This window comes from Anabrus simplex, chromosome 6, assembly GCF_040414725.1.
Source record: "Anabrus simplex isolate iqAnaSimp1 chromosome 6, ASM4041472v1, whole genome shotgun sequence".
Lineage (NCBI taxonomy): Eukaryota > Metazoa > Arthropoda > Insecta > Orthoptera > Tettigoniidae > Anabrus > Anabrus simplex.
In genome coordinates, this window is record NC_090270.1 from 95,715,681 (window position 1) to 95,732,236 (window position 16,556).

At 43.5% G+C, this 16,556-nt stretch overlaps 1 protein-coding gene across 1 annotated transcript in view; it reads left to right on the plus strand.

Moving 5' to 3' along the window:
* The window catches only part of Pdfr (Pigment-dispersing factor receptor), a 373,916-nt gene extending 361,428 nt beyond the window's left edge, over positions 1-12,488 (plus strand). The window contains exons 11-13 of the mRNA XM_068228235.1: positions 2,222-2,405; positions 6,035-6,264; positions 12,447-12,488. Of these exons, the coding sequence (XP_068084336.1) occupies positions 2,222-2,405; positions 6,035-6,264; positions 12,447-12,459 (427 nt within the window). The 3' untranslated portion in view covers positions 12,460-12,488. The remainder of the gene's footprint in view (positions 1-2,221; positions 2,406-6,034; positions 6,265-12,446) is intronic.
* Positions 12,489-16,556: the final 4,068 nt, after the last annotated feature.

The following is a 16,556-nucleotide window of genomic DNA, read 5'->3' on the forward strand; positions in this document are numbered from 1 at the left end:
TAATGACCACGGATCTCTTATACCGATATAAGGTAAATCCGGGACAGATGCCGCCCCGGTAGAGATGACGCATACACTGTAGCTAAAGGTTCCCATCGTTACAGCTAGATGGCAATATGTGTGGTTTTTCAGTTTCTAAGGAAGAACTACTGTCTGCGAGTGTGACTAAATTTGCTCGTATATTGCGCCAATTATAGCCGATATCATGAGGCGAGTACATGTTTCCTCCTGACAAAGTTTTTGCGTGTGTTAATTTATTGTATATTTAGTTGGCTTCAAATGCTCCAATCAGACGTTTTTAGTACAGTAGACGTCAGAAGCATAACTGTAGTAGAGAGTAAGCTAATTTTGGGCCATAATAGCCTTGAGGTATGAAAACAGGAGGGTGCGGCGTCTCTCCCTGATAGTTGGGAGAGTTGCCGCACAACAATCCGGCTGAGATGCCTCATTGCTATCAGTTTCTACAAGCGATCTGGAAACATTCAATACTATTCAGAGTGTACCGGTATTTTATTCGAATATTTTATCGTCTCACGATAATCTATTTTTATTAATTTCATTGGGAACATTATTTTATTATATAAAATTATATTATTTTCAGCAATAAAAATTTGCGACATGCCTGCTCAGTATAAAAGTAAGGGCACTGTTAAAAGACCTCAATGGACACAGGAAAATTTAAGATAGGCTGTTAAAAGACTGAAAGCCAAGGAAATACTGATCAGGGAGGCAGAATAATACTGCAGAATTCCGGAACGAACACTGAAACTTAGAATGCAGTCACGAAATCTGGAAAAAGGCTCACTGGGTCCAACAGGTATAGCTACTTCAATAATCACCGAAGTCAAAATGATATTCAAAAAAGGATGACTGTATCCAGTGTTTGAGTTACAAACAGTGACTGCATTAATCTTGCTCTACATATAACGACTGTTGCAACGAAATTGCTAGAGAACAAAGTTTTAAGAAATAATCTGTAAAAACTTGTAAGAGGATAAACATCAGTTCTTGATTCAAGAATCTTGCCTTAGACGTGTTTCCAAATTACTGTGTCAGGACAGAATTATACTCATTATTATTTTGATGTTTCCTTTATATAACACGAGGGCACCGTGGTGTAGGGATAGCGTGCCTGCCTCTCGCCCGGAGGCCCCGGGTTCGATTCCCGGCCAGGTCAGGGATTTTTCTCTCTACCTTAGGGCTGGTTCGAGGTCCACTCAGCCTATTTGATTGGAATTGAGAATCTGTCTGACGGTGACATGGCGGCCCCGGTCTCGGAAGCCCAGAATAACGGCCGGTAGGATGCGTCGTGCTGACCACACGGCTCCTCGTAATCTGCAGGCCTTCGGGCTGTGCAGCGGTCGCTGTGCAGGCCAGCGCCCTTTCAAGGGTGTTAAGTGCCGTGGGGTTTTATATAACACAGAGAAGAATCCATTGCATATGCACATTTATAGTAAATCGAAATTAAAATATAATTAATTTAATGTTGTAAATTATCAGATAGATTATTTTACCATTGAATTATTATATTATGTGGATATAATTGTCTTGTAGTACGTTCTAGTATTCGGTTGTATTAAAGTTGAATAAATTGGCTTAAATTTGATTTTGTCATTAATTATTTTACTTGCGGCATCTCTCCCGAGCAAAGTCGGCATCTATACCGGGATCCAGGGAGAGACGCCGCAGATGCAACAATTCCTTTGTTCCCTCCTTTCTCCCATTTACTTTCAATTGCCAATATTTTTTTCATCTCTGATCAAATGTACATGGTTTCAAATTATGCTCGATGAATTTGCAACAATTTTTAAAGTAAATATATCGAGATATAACAAAAGACATAAAAAGTACGGCAACTCTACCGGAATTACCTTACGTAGAACGTATCCCTGAACAACCTCCGAAACTTCATCTGTGGAGTTCGGTTGTATATTTACATAGAAATCCTATTCATGGTAATGTATAATATCTCGTGTACGGTGAACGATGTAGTCTTGATTATCTAAACGCATACACATGGATTCCAGTCCTACAAACAAAAAATGTCTGTACTTGTAACCCATGAGAGGGCAAACCTACCATTTCTGTACCCATGTTGAAATAAACTCTTCTCTTATCTACACATAAGGAATCTATACCTAAAGTTTTGTCCATTTTCTGCGTAAACATTACATTGTTTGTATTTTGTAACGCTGACCTAAATATGTTGTCTTCTCTCTAGGAAAGCAGTCAGGGCAGCTCTTGTACTGCTGCCTCTGTTGGGTATCACAAACCTTGTTAACATGGCCGAGGCGCCGCTGGACCGAGCTGTGTGGGAATTCGCGCTGTGGTCTTACACGACACATTTCCTCACATCCTTCCAGGGCTTCTTCATTGCCTTCTTGTATTGTTTTCTTAACGGTGAGGTAAGTCCAGATACAAAGTAACATACAGCCTAACTGACTAGATTAGCCTGCTAGTCCCGCTTTTAGTTATTTTTCCCCTCTGTCCCCACAAAAAAGAATGAGGTCACATAACGATGGCCTAGACTGAATACCTCGTATCTCAAAAAGTTCTTCCTATCCATTATTTCCCTTAAGACTGGTCACGCCTCCCAGCCACATTTGGTTATGCAGTCCATCAGAACAATGTTCGTTGGGTTTATTTTCCTATGATGATGCGTAAAGTAAAATGAACCTTATAAAAATTATACTCTAGGACTTAGTAAATAAGTCACGCAGACATACTTTCCTATAGTACGGTACGGTAAGGTTCATTTTCCTTCACACGTCGGCATAGGAATAAAGAACACAACGAACGTTGTTCTGATGGACTGCATATTCGTGCGTGGCTGGGAGGCGTAACCAGTCTTAAGGGAAATAATGGATAAGAAGAACTTGGTGAGATACGAGGTTTTCATTCTAGGCCATCGATAAATGCTCTGCTTTGGCGAAGTCTATTTATTTTCCCAAAACAACAGTAGTGGGAATTATAATTGAGAATTATAATTTGCGTACATTGATCCCTTTGTGAAATACTGATAGTTTCCTGTAATATGAATCACCCTATTGTAATGCTGATTTGAACTACAAAATATACTTAAAAACTTCTACATTAAGCCCTATCCCATAAATATAATCATAAGTTAGATATGAAATTACGTTTTTATTTTATTTTTTATTTTACTCTTTCTTATAAAGATTAAATTAGATTGCATATGAAATACTGTCTCTTTCTCATTGTACGAGTTGTTTTGTCCGCCTCTGTGGTGTAGTGGTTAGCGTGATTAGCTGCCACCCCCGGAGGCCCGGGTTCGATTCCCGGCTCTGCCACGAACTTTGAAAAGTGGTACGAGGGCTGGAACGGGGTCCACTCAGCCTCGGGAGGTCAACTGAGTAGAGGTGGGTTCGATTCCCACCTCAGCCATCCTGGAAGTGGTTTTCCGTGGTTTCCCACTTCTCCTCCAGGCGAATGCCGGGATGGTACCTAACTTAAGGCCACGGCCGCTTCCTTTCCTCTTCCTTGCCTGTCCCATCCAATCTTCCCATCCCTCCACAAGGCCCCTGTTCAGCATAGCAGGTGAGGCCGCCTGGGCGAGTTACTGGTCATACTCCCCAGTTGTATCCCCCGACCAAGGGTCTGAAGCTCCAGGACACTGCCCTTGAGGCGGTAGAGGTGGGATCCCTCGCCAAGTCCGAGGGAAAAACCGAATCTGGAGGGTAAACGGATGATGATGATGACGAGTTGTTTTACGTCACACCGACACAGAGAGGAAAGGGCTAGGAGTTGGAAGGAAGCGGTCGTGGCCTTAATCGTTCAGATATTGGGTTATTAGACTAGTTTAGATACGAAATTATTCTTTTTATCTACTTGTTTGTTGTAAGGAAATATGAAATATCGTTTCTTCCACAATGTAAATATAATATTAGAATAGTTTAGATATTAGGTTATTAGACTCTTTTGAAACATTGAAAACCGAACTCAATAGCTACAGTCGCTTAAGTGTGGCCAGTATCCAGTTTTCGGGAGATAGTAGGTTCGAACCCCACTGTCGGCAGCCCTGAAGATGGTTTTCCGTGGTTTCTCATTTTTACACCAGGCAAATGCTGGGGCTGTACCGTAAATAAGGCCACGGTCGCTTCCTTCCCATTCCTAGACCTTTTCTATCCCATCGTTGCCATAAGACATATCTGTGTCGGTGCGACGTAAAAAAAAACAAATAGCAAAAAAGTGAAACATTGAAAAATAAATACATGTAAACAATTTCCACTCGATGGCTTTCTTTTAAAACGTCGTATGTTCCAACGCTCCTCCTAGCCATTATATTCCTTAAGAATGATCATGCCTCCCAACCACATTTTTTTATTTTTTGTACAAGTTGTTTTACGTCACTCCGACACAGATAGGTCTTATGGCGACGATGGGACAGGAAAGGGCTACGAGTGGGAAGGAAGCGGTAGTGGCCTTAATAAGGTACAACCCCATAATTTGCCTGGTGTGAAAATGGGAAACCACGGGAAACCACCTTCAGGACTGCCGAGAGTTGGGTTCGAACCCACTATCCAGAATACTGGATACTGGTTGCACTGCAGCTATCGAGCTCGGTCACATATTTGTATGCAGCCCGTCAGAATAATTTTCGTTGTTTCATTTTCCTTTGCTAATGTGTAAGGGAAAATGGACCTTAGCATAACGTATTGTATGGAAGTTGTTTGCATAGCGAATTTACGCACTCCTCCAGTATAATGAATTTAAGGTTCACTTTCATATTGTATCCCCGACCCAAAGTCTCACGCTCCAGGACACTGCCCTTGAGGCGGTAGAGGTGGGATCCAAAACAGATTAAGAAAGAAAGAGCACTGAGACATACTAAGTTTTAAAAGAAAACCATCGCACTGTAATTGGAATAAGAAATCCTAATAATAATAATAATAATAATAATAATAATAATAATAATAATAATAATAATAATAATAATGTTATTGACTTTACGTCCCACGGTTTTCGGAGACGCTGGGGTGCCGGAATTTAGTTCCGCAAGAGTTCTTTTACTTGCCAACAAATCTACCGACACGAGGCTGACGTATTTGAGCACCTTCAAATACCACCGGACTGAGCCAGGATCGAACCTGCCAAGTTGGGGTCAGAAGGCCAGCGCCTCAACCGTCTGAGCCACTCAGCCCGGCATTAGAAATCCTGTAGTCGCAGTAAATAAATAAATAGATAAATAAATAAAATAAATAAATAGATAAATAAATAAATAAAAATAAATAAATATTGATTATGCTTCATATTGATTTATATATATATTCTGTAGTATTTATTATAGTTTAAATACAGCGAACTGAAAAGATTATTTCGGTGTAAAATGCTCCATGAGTCATTTTCTACCTTATGACATAAAAAATCCTCATTAGTTCTTTATCCAAAATGTTGCTTGTCCGAAGCAATAAACGCCGATATCGGTACTCTCTCATACACGTACGCGTGCGACATTGCGTCAGGTAATACAATTGGAAAGAAGGATAAGTACCTTGCCCAAGCGGCCTCACCTGTTATGCCAGGCCGTGGAAGGTCGGAAAGGACAAACAAGAAAAAGGGCAGGAATCGGCCGAGGCCTTAAGTTAGGTGCCGGTACCATCCCGGCATTTGCCTGGAAGAGAAGTGGGAAATCACGGAAATCCATTTCGAGGATGGCTGAGGGAATCGAAACCCTTTCTACACCAATTGACCTCCCGAGGTTGAGTGGACCCATTCCAGGCCTTCGTACCGCTTTTCAAATTTCGTGGCAGAACCGGGAATCGAACTCGGGCCTCCGGGGATGGCAGCTAGTCACACTAACCACTACACTACAGCCTCACTCACTCCCTCATTCATTCAGTCATTCAATTTCCTTGCCGTACAATCAGCGAGCTATTCGCACATTCATGTAATCACTGACCCACTGACTCGCTAATTTATACCTGACTGACTCATTAAGTAACTTGCTTGTTCACTTGAGTTGTTAATGTGACCAGAGAATGTTGAACGTCATTTGTTACCTCTGTTCTCACAGGTGCGGGTAGCCGTGACGAAGAGCGTGTCCATCCACTTGTCCCTCCGACAGTTCCAGTTCACACCTCGGCGGCAGTCGGCCTTCTCCGGCGTGTACGTGACGGCAGAGAACCAGACCCCAGCACAGACGGCAGGGGAAAGACGGCCAAGCCGGAGGCAACAGCCATCGGGATGGCTGAGGCTGTGTTGTCGTGGTAGCCAACCTTCGCCACCGGACAGGCCTGCTCCCGAGTAAGAAGCCTTTTATTGTATTCAGTTGATATCTTCCCAGCTACCTTCCATATGAGAAGCATTCAATTTCTCACCTAGCATATGTAAACATAAAGGTATATACAAGTTACTAACATAACAGAAGAGAAAGGTGGTGGTGGTGATTATTGTTTTAAGGGGAAGTACAACTAGGCAACCATTCTGTACATAACACCAATCAAAGAGAAAAGTGGAAGGGATTCGACACTTCGAAAAATGAAGGTATCGGTCAAAGAAAGACAAGGGTCACGAAGCGTGAAAATGAAAGACTCTCTAGGCCTCGAGTGTTCTAATACCATCGGGGTCGGAAAAGAACAAGAGTTGTCCAAGGGAGGTCGGATAGGATAGATGAAAGTGAGAAGCCTGGCACAAGTAAGTGGAAGTGATGCCAAGACTCAGCTGAGAGTCCTTTGGTCGCCAACCCACACCCCTGAGGCACAGAAGAGAGATACAGAGAAATCACAAGATTGTAGAATCAGTTAAAATACAAATGTAAAGAATATCCACAGCCTGTTTTCAGTCATTTACCGGGTCAAGAACGGAATGAATGAATGAATGAATGAATGAATGAATGAATGAATGAATGAATGAATGTAGCCCCATCTAGCGGCGAGGATAGGAATTGTGCCGGCTGTCGAGGCCTGTCGCACGCCTCTTAGGCATTGAGTAATGACTGACAAATGAAATGATGCTGGAGAGTGTTGCTGGAGTGAAAGATAACAGGGAAAACCGGAGTACCCACATAAAAACCTCCCCCGCCTCCGCTTTGTCCTCGCATGGAGTGACCGGGATTTGAACCACGGAACCCAGTGGTGAAAGGCCTCACGCAGGCTCTAGAAATACAAATCCTGATTGAAAATCCACTAGACGGCTTCATTAGATGTGAGGTGAAGATCTGTCAAAGTGCTCTGGAAAGCTCGAAGTCGGTTGTCAAAGGCAATCTTTTTTAAATGTCTGTAACTGTTCGCCACAGTTTCAGTTGTGTGAGGTCCACCATCCCCATTTGGTGAGTGTGGCACCACTTCTAGCTCATGCGATTGAGTATTCACCACTAACGTCTGAAAAGATGGAATCGATCAGGCTGAACACATCGATTTCGTGGGTTTTTGTTTGTTTGTTTTTTTTTTTGTTTTTTTTTTTGTTTTTTTTGCTAGTGGCTTTACGCCGCACCGACACAGATAGGTCTTATGGCGACGATGGGAGTGGAACGGCCTAGGAGTTGGAAGAAAGCGACCGTGGCCTTAATTAAGGTACAGCCCCAGCATCTGCCTGGTGTGAAAATGGGAAACCGCGTAAAACCATCTTCAGGGCTGCCGACAGTGTGGTTCAAACCCACTATCCCCCAATACTGGATACTGGCCGCACTTAAGCGACTGCAGCTATCGAGCTCGGTACGGGATTGTTTAAGGAATCCAAATCAAAGAACATTTCGTGAAACTGTCTCGAAAATTCTTCTCCACTCTGGTAAATGTCCCAGGTGCTTCATATGATGAAACTGGACCAAGAAAAAGAAAAAGAAAACCACTGAAACTTCGTCTCCCTCGAGATTTACAACTCCCTGCAAATGATTCAGAGACCGAGCGAGAGATAGAAACTCACTACACGGTTCCGGTCATGTAATTGCATTCGGAAGGTGGTGGATTCAAAAGCCACCCTCAATTTTTCGAGGTTCATCGTTTTTCACACTAGGCAAATGTACCGTACTGTACCTTAATTAAGGCCATAGAAGCTTACTTACCAGTCCTAGCTATTTCGTATCCCATCGTCGCCTAGAGAGGTAACTGAGTCGGTGCGATGTCAAAATATTAAAGAGAAGGTTCAGAAGACGAAATGTGACAACGCTCCATGTCTTATTCTCAGCGTTTCCTTCATCTCAAAACCCCATTATAGTAGTCGAGTCTTTTCAATAAAAGAATTCACATATTAGCAGACGGTAAATGTTGGTACTCAACGATGAGTTCATTAGTATATCGTTGTCATCAACCTTCACAAAAACGAATCAGTACATACTAATTAATATAATTGAAAGTTCACAAGAATTGATAATCAGCCTGCCTGGTGGCCATGATCGTTCAGGCGCTAAGTCTGTATGGTCTGTCACCGTGGTTAATGGCGTCTATTCACTCTGGTCGAAAAAAATTTCACCATCAAAATGTTGGCCGGCAGGATAGAAGAGGTGATATGCAATTTCTAATCAATAGACTGCATGCCAAAAGCCTGGATTAAAATTCAAACCTTCCCGCACACCAACTGGTATTCTATGAGGAGTCCACTAGGATTGTCCTACCTCCAGTCATCTTCTTCTTCTTCCCAGCAATTTTGCCAGTATTGTTGGGATCGTCTCTTGATGAAATTCTGGCCCATTTCTGCGAATCGCTGCCATCTGCGACTGCAATGGTGTCAATCTACAGCTCACTGAAAGGCGCAGTGGAGACCTGTCTTGTTCTCAAATGAGGGCCTTTTCCGTCTTGATACCAGTGATGGCCCTAGGTCAGGGAACACACGAACACGATTTCGGTGGCACACCACATGCACATATTAAAATTTTATGTACGTTTTGTACTATAGACTATACATATCTCGCTCATCGTATAGTCATAGTGTTTCAGGTTTAAGAAATAAGTACCGAATATCTAAATTCTGGTTCCATTCGAACGTGCATTATGGCAACACTACAACACCCATAGGTCCGGAAGTCAAGTGAAATAAATGTCAGATGCAGCCGACGAGCCATTCGCTCACCCATATCAAGTGAATTAGTGAAGTTTGGCTTGTGTGTGGTTGCCAGCATCGCGTAATTATTCTTAGTGAGTAACTGTTTATTGTTGTGAATTTTGTAAGACAAATAGTTGCCAAGAAATTATCCCAATATCGAGATATGGGGAAAGTATTGCACTTTATTTCAAAACCATATTGCACAAATGAGTCTTTTTTTCTTTTTTCTTTTTTTTTTTTTTTTTTTTTTTTTTTTTGAGTGGTTAGATATTGACAGTTTAGAAATGGAAATGACTGAATTTTAAGAAAGCATGTGTGGGTGAAAAAGTTCGTACAACTTGATGAAGCATTAGTGAAAATCGAGTGTGCTGTTGATGGAGAATACTCTCTCCAGAAGCCGGAGAACTTAATACTTGAACAGTGAAACAGTCTCCCACAAAAGTTTTCGGCCATGAAGAAACTTGCTACAGCGCTACTTACTTTGTTTGGGTCATCATACGCCTGAAAACAAGTTATGACCCTAATATAAATGACAAAGCTACTAAGTACTTTTGCGGTATTCGCAAAATACGACCATGAAAATGCTATCACATGTATTTGGTATTTTACAATATATATATGTAATATCATATTATGAAACACAATTTGGAATGAGGGATGGAAGTCGGTAGTGGCGGTGGTGAGTAGGGGCGGGGGTTGTATCCATTACAAACGAAAATAATAAGTGGCACAGTAAACAGTTGAGAATAATAATCCAGACCTAATGGCACACTAGTTGGAAAAAGTTCGCCATCCCTGCCCTAGGTTGATAAAGAGGCCAGGTGACCACTTGGAAAAAAAAAAAAAGAAATGGCGTATGGCTTTTAGTGCCGGGAGTGTCCGAGGACATGTTCGGCTCGCCAGGTGCAGGTCTTCCAATTTGACTCCCGTAGGCGACCTGCGCGTCGTGATGAAGATGAAGATGAAGTGATGATGAAGACGACACATACACCCAGCCCCCGTGCCGGAGAAATTAACCAATGATGGTTAAAATTCCCGACCCTGCCGGGAATCGAACCCGAGACCCCTGTGACCCAGGGCCAGCACGCTAACCATTTAGCCATGGAGCCGGACGACCACTTGGAACCAAGCTGTCTACGGCGCGATGTCGACACACTGGACGTACACCAGGAGTTTTGTTCTGAGGAGCGATTTCCTCTGACAGCAGGACCTCTCTCGTTGTTATCCCAAGAACCTTGACAGCGGATTTATGTCGGGTGGTGGTGGTGATGATTGTTTTAAGAGGAAGTACAACTGCGCAACCATCCTCTATTAACACTAATCAGAGAGGAAAAAATTGAAGGTGGTGTTGATTAATGTTTTAAGAGGCAGTACAACTAGGTGGTGGTGGTAATGGTGATTATTGTTTTAAGAGGAAGTACAACTGCGCGACCATCCTCTATTAACACTAATCAGAGAGGAAAAAACTGAAGATGGTAGTGATTATTGCTTTAAGATTCGGTACAACTAGGTGGTGGTAGTGGTGGTGGTGATTATTGTTTTAAGAGGAAGCACAACTAGGCAACCATCCTCTATATAACACTAATCAGAGAGAAAAGTAATGGAAGGGATCCGAAACTTCGAAAAATTAAGGTAGTGGCGAAAGAAAGACAAGGGCCACGAATGGCGTGAAAATGCAAGACTCCCTAGGCCTTGAGTGCTCTAATACCGTCCGGTCGGAAAAGAACAAGAGTAGACCAAGGGAGATCGGATAAGATAGATGAAAGTGAGGAGCCTGACACAAGTAAGTGGAAGCAATGCCAGAACTTAGCTGAGAGCCCCGTGGTCACCCACCCATGCTCCCAAGTTGAGAGCCCCTGGAGCCCCTTTTAGTCGCCTCTTATGACTGGCAGAGGACACCGTGGGTGTTATTCTACTCCCCCCCCACACACACAGAGGGTTTTAATGGCAGACACAAGCAGAAGTTCATTATGTGCTCTTCCTAGGTCACCTCTGTTCATCGCTTCATCAGTGCAGGATATTTTCAACATTCTTCGATGGATCCTCGTCCCCAATGCTTCTGTTTTTTCGTGGTGCTAACCTTAAATGACCAAGCATCTCTGCCATATAAGAAAGTCGATGAGATATAAATTCTAGTCATCCTCTGACGTACTTTCGGGTATAAGTTGTCACTTTTTAAGAAGGGTGGCATTTTCTGTGTATTTATTACGTACTATTTCTATGCAACTTTTGACCAACGTCAGGGTCAAGGCTGTTTGTGATTATGCTCCCTTCATATTTAAAATGGTACACGCATTCGACTGGAAGAGCTCTGATATTCAATTCATAGTAGCATAGTCATGACTTTGATGACGGAACACCATAAATTAGGTCTTATTTACATAAATATTGAGTCCAATTTCTTCAGATTTGGCGTTGATATTGCCTATGACAATGAAAATGACAATGCTGTCCAGAAGACATCAGCGTAGAGCTCTCACCGAGGAAAAGTTAGATGACATTGGTCATCGTTTGGAAAATTCTCCAAATAAATCTCTTTGGGAACTTTCATCAGAAGTGAGAATTTGTTATGGCTCTGTATGAATGTGACCGAGCTCGATAGCTGCAGTCGCTTAAGTGCGACCAGTATCCAGTATTCGGGAGATAGTAGGTTCGAACCCCTCTATCGGCAGCCCTGAAAATGGTTTTCCGTGGTTTCCCATTTTCACACCAGGCAAATGCTGGGACTGTACCTTAATTAAGGCCACGGCCGATACCGTTCCACTCCTAGGCCTTTCCTATCCCATCGTCGCCATAAGACCTATCTGTGTCGGTGCGACGTAAAGCCACTAGCAAAAAAAAAAGGTATGAATGTGATGGCGGTGGTGATTATTGTTTTAAGAGGAAGTACAACTAGGCAACCATCGTCTACATAACACTAATCAGAGAGAGAAAAATGAAAAGGATCCGACACTTCGAAAAATTAAGGTATCGGACAAACAAAGACAAGAGCTACGAAGGGCGTGAAAATTAGACTCTCTAGGCCTCGAATGCTCTAATACCGTCGGGTTTAGAAAAGAACAAGAGTTGACCAAGGGAGGTCGGATAGGATAGATGAAAGTGAGGAGCCTGGCACAAGTAAGTGGAAGGAATGCCAGGATTCACCTACGGGCCCCATGGTCGCAACCCACGCTCCCAAGTTAAGAGCCTCCAACCACACGGGGGAACAATGTTAAACCCATGTAAAATAACTGTGGCCCATAACATGGGTAACATCTTCGAATAGTTCATGGCACAGCTGTAAGGTTACTTCACCGCCCCTGAACACTTCTGACGCACGGCGATGACTGTAACGTTCACCGATAGGAAAAACATCGCACGGCTGGTTCTTAGTTTAAATGCTCTTACTGTAGAACTTATCCTCTTGATGAAATCTTGATTAACGTATCTGGTCTTGCCTTCTGTTTCAGGACCCGAGTTTGACGAAAGTTGTACCCGGTCCCTCGTACTTCAGGACGGAGTTCGCCTGGTCCGTCCCCTGCAGCTCGCACCGTCCTCAAGTCGGCATCCTCAGCGACCCTGTGCATAGAGCCGTCACCAGCTCCCCGCAAACTTTCCCCAGTGCTGACTCTCTCCACTAAGGGGTTCGCGACGGTCAATCTGCGCCCTGACACTCCAGAGCTCTCTCCTACAACTACAGCAGGGGCAGCTTCATCGTCGACTGTTACCATTACCACGGCGTACTGTCACACTTAGGACAGTGTCCAGTCTGAAGTATCGCCTTTATAAGGCCTATGACTTATAATTAGCCCGCAGAATAGTGTACTTGCAGTGAAACTCTTATTCTCACTCCTTCGCGCAACTCACCCTCACGACGAAGAAGGTGGAGACTGAAATACTATTTTGCTATAACTTAAGAATATTTTATAAACGGAAAGTTAGAGGTGGTCTCTAATCGTTTTCCGACAAAAACAAACGTCCTCGGTTCTTCTGTACGAAGCACATCTGGATATTCCGGGAAATAGTCTCCAAAAACTATAACTCCATTGGTGGTGATTATTGTTTTTTTAAGGTCCGGCTCGTTGACTGAATGGTCAGCGTACTAGCCTTCGGTTCAGAGGGTCCCGGGTTCGATTCCCGGCCAGGTCGTGGATTATAACCTTCATTGGTTGATTCCAGTGTTTGTGCTGTCCCCAACATCCCTGCAACTCACACACCACACATAACACTATCCTCCACCACAATACCATGAAGTTACCTACACATGGCAGATGCCGCCCACCCTCATCGGAGGGTCTGCCTTACAAGGGCTGCACTCGGCTAGAAAAAGCCACACGAAATTAAATTAAACTGTTTTTAAGAGGAAATACACGTAGGCAACCATCCTCTATATAACACTAATCAGAAAGAAAAATGCAAGGACCGGGCGAGTTGGCCGTGCGGTTAGGGGCGCACGGCTGTGAGCTTGCATCCGGGAGAGAGTGGGTTCGAATCCCACCATCGGCAGCCCTGAACATGGTTTTCCGTGGTTTCCCATTTCCACACCAGGAAAATGCTGGGGCTGTACCTTAATTAAGGCCACGGCCGCTTCCTTTCAACTCCTAGGCCTTTCCTATCCCATCGTCGCTATAAGACCTATCTGTGTCGGTGCGACGTAAAGCCACTAGCAAAAAGAAAAAGGGAAGGGATCCGACATTCCGAAATATGAAGATATCGGCCAAAGAAAGACAAGGGCCACGAAGGGCATGAAAATTAAAAACTCCCTAGTCTTCGAGTGCTCTAATACTGTTCGGGTTTGAAAAGAATGAGAGTTGAGCAAAAGGCCGGATGGGATGAATGAAAGTGAGGACCCTGGCACAAGTAAGCGGAAGCAATACCAGGACTCAGCTAAGGGCCCCGTGGTCTCCAACCCACGCTCCTAAGTTGAGAGCCCCTGGAGCCCCTTTTAGTCGCCTCTGACGACAGTCAGGGAATACCATGAGTGTAATTCTGCTGCCCCCACCGACAGGGGGTTAAAACTCCATTCTCTTTCGTACTTTGCTGCGAAAGTTAATTGAGGCGTTGATATGGGAAATGTAGAAAGTTTAAAAAAAAAATCGAAATTCAGTATTTTAATGGAGAACGTAGTAAACGCTCATTCATGCCAATAGCGTGGAAAAGATAGCAAGTCAACTGGTACAGTAGATTAGTTTCTACGATTGGTGAAAGACGGAATCAGCGTTAAGACCACGAGGTTTGGCATGGAGAAGGTAGTAATAGTGATACTTCAGAGTGACTCTGAAACCTCTTCCATTCAAAATGGTAAGTTGTTATTGCCAGCATCTTGACACGACGTTCATACTAGTTCTTTGTTTTCAAAAATAGGTACTGCCTGTGGCCAACAACGGTTCCAGAAAAAGATGCGGAAATTATCAGAGAGGCTAAACATTTTCGACTATTTCATGTAATCATGATGACGCCTGAGTATTTTCGTGATTTCGCCATGAAAAGGAAGAGAGATTTAAATAACTCAACGTCTTAATATTAGAACTGTGAGATGGATAAGCATTTCAAGAACCGAACTTTCCTCAGTCAAGACAAGGCAATCATTCAACGACTTGGAACCGTGAAAGGCGCACAATATCCTCAAAAGAGGGCGGATCTATCATACGATCAACGACATAGGCATCCGCGAATCGAAAAATAGGACTTATTGGCTAGGCTGGATTTTTTGAATGAAAAATATCATTTGTTTTATCGTGAAATTTCTGCTTCAAACATACACGTCAGCTGACAAACTAATATTACAAAGTGACTTTTCACAACGTATTTTATCGCACAATTTACGCCTGAGTCATAAACTGGTAAATGGATTACTTGATTTTACATGATATATTTTCAGTAACATCTGCATCAGAATGTTGGTAAAACTTTTTTTTTTTTTTCGTCTCCTGTAAAATTCACATTTTATGAGTTACTTCCTTTCCCATGTCACTACCTCAATTCACCAATAATACAGAGGGGTTCCAGATTAATGTACTTGTCAAACCAAACCAAACCAAACCCCATGGCACTGCAGCCCTTGAAGAGCCTTGGCCTACCAAGCGACCGCTGCTCAGCTCGAAGGCCTGCAGATTACGAGGTGTGGTGTGGTCTGCACGACGAATCCTCTAGACCGTTATTCTTTGCTTTCTAGACCGGGCCCGCTATCTCAACGTCAGATAGTTCCTCAATTCTAATCACGTAGGATGAGTGGACCTCGAACCAACCCTCAAGTCCACGTAAAAATTCCTGACCTGGCCGGGAATCGTACCCGGGGCCTCCGGGAAGGAGGCAGGAACGCTACCCCTACACCACGGGGCCAGCAATGTCCTGATCAGACTCACCCAATAGTTTTAACTGGTAATCTAGAAATATTCATACTTAATGTAAAACGTGGTAATGCTTTGTTTGGATTGGGTTGTCAGAGTTGCGAGTACGATAATCTTTTGTTTAATACAAATGAAAATTCCAGAATTGTAAATCCTTGCAAGTAGGCTACAACGAATCGCGATACATTTTGTATGAAATATTCTACAAAGTATTCATATGTTCGAATGTTGGTGGCTTTTGACAACAACGAAAGTTCAAAATACATAATGGAGCTCATTTTGTTCATGAAATCAATTGTCATGTTTCTATCATTTAAGTAGTACAAGGATGTCCGACTCCATAGCTAAATGGACACCTTTAGCGTTAGACTTCATCTTAGGTAGGGCCTCATCATCACAGACGCGCAAGTCGCCCATACGGCGTCAAATCGAAAGACCTATACCAGGGCTGTCAGGAGGCCACACACCATTATTATTAATATTATAGAATAAGGGAGGTCGGATAGGATAGATGAAAGTGAGGAGCCTGCAACTAGTAAGTGAAAGAAATCCCAGGACTCAGCTAAAGGCCCCATGGTCGTCAACCCACGCTCCTAAGTTAAGATACCCTGGGGTCCATTTAGTCGCCTTCTTACGACAGGCAAGGGATATCGCCCCCACCCACAGGGGTAACATATGACCACTGCTCTGTAATTTTGTGATTATCGTATAAACGCCAGCTTTTGGCATTATTTCCACGAAATTCACTACTGCCTTTCCGGATAATTGTTTTCCTATAATGACTGTATAATGTTAACGCCAATGTTCAAATACCGTTGTTTTAATGGTATGTCTAGGAATGTATACAATGCCAAAAATCAAATAGGAAAGTTATGAAACGTAAACGTCCGCCTCTGTGGTGTAGTAGTTAGCGTGATTAGCTGCCACCCCCGGAGGCCCGGGTTCGATTCCCGGCTCTGCCACGAAAATTTGAAAAGTGGTATGAGGGCTGGAACGGGGTCCGCTCAGCCTCGGGAGGTCAACTGAGTAGAGGTGGGTTCGATTCCCACCTCAGCCATCCTGGAAGTGGTTTTCCGTGGTTTCCCACTTCTCCTCCAGGCGAATGCCGGGATGGTACCTAACATAAGGCCACGGCCGCTTCCTTCCCTATCCCTTCCAATCTTCCCATCCCTCCACAAGGCCCCTGTTCAGCATAGCAGGTGAGGCCGCCTGGGCGAGGTACTGGTCATT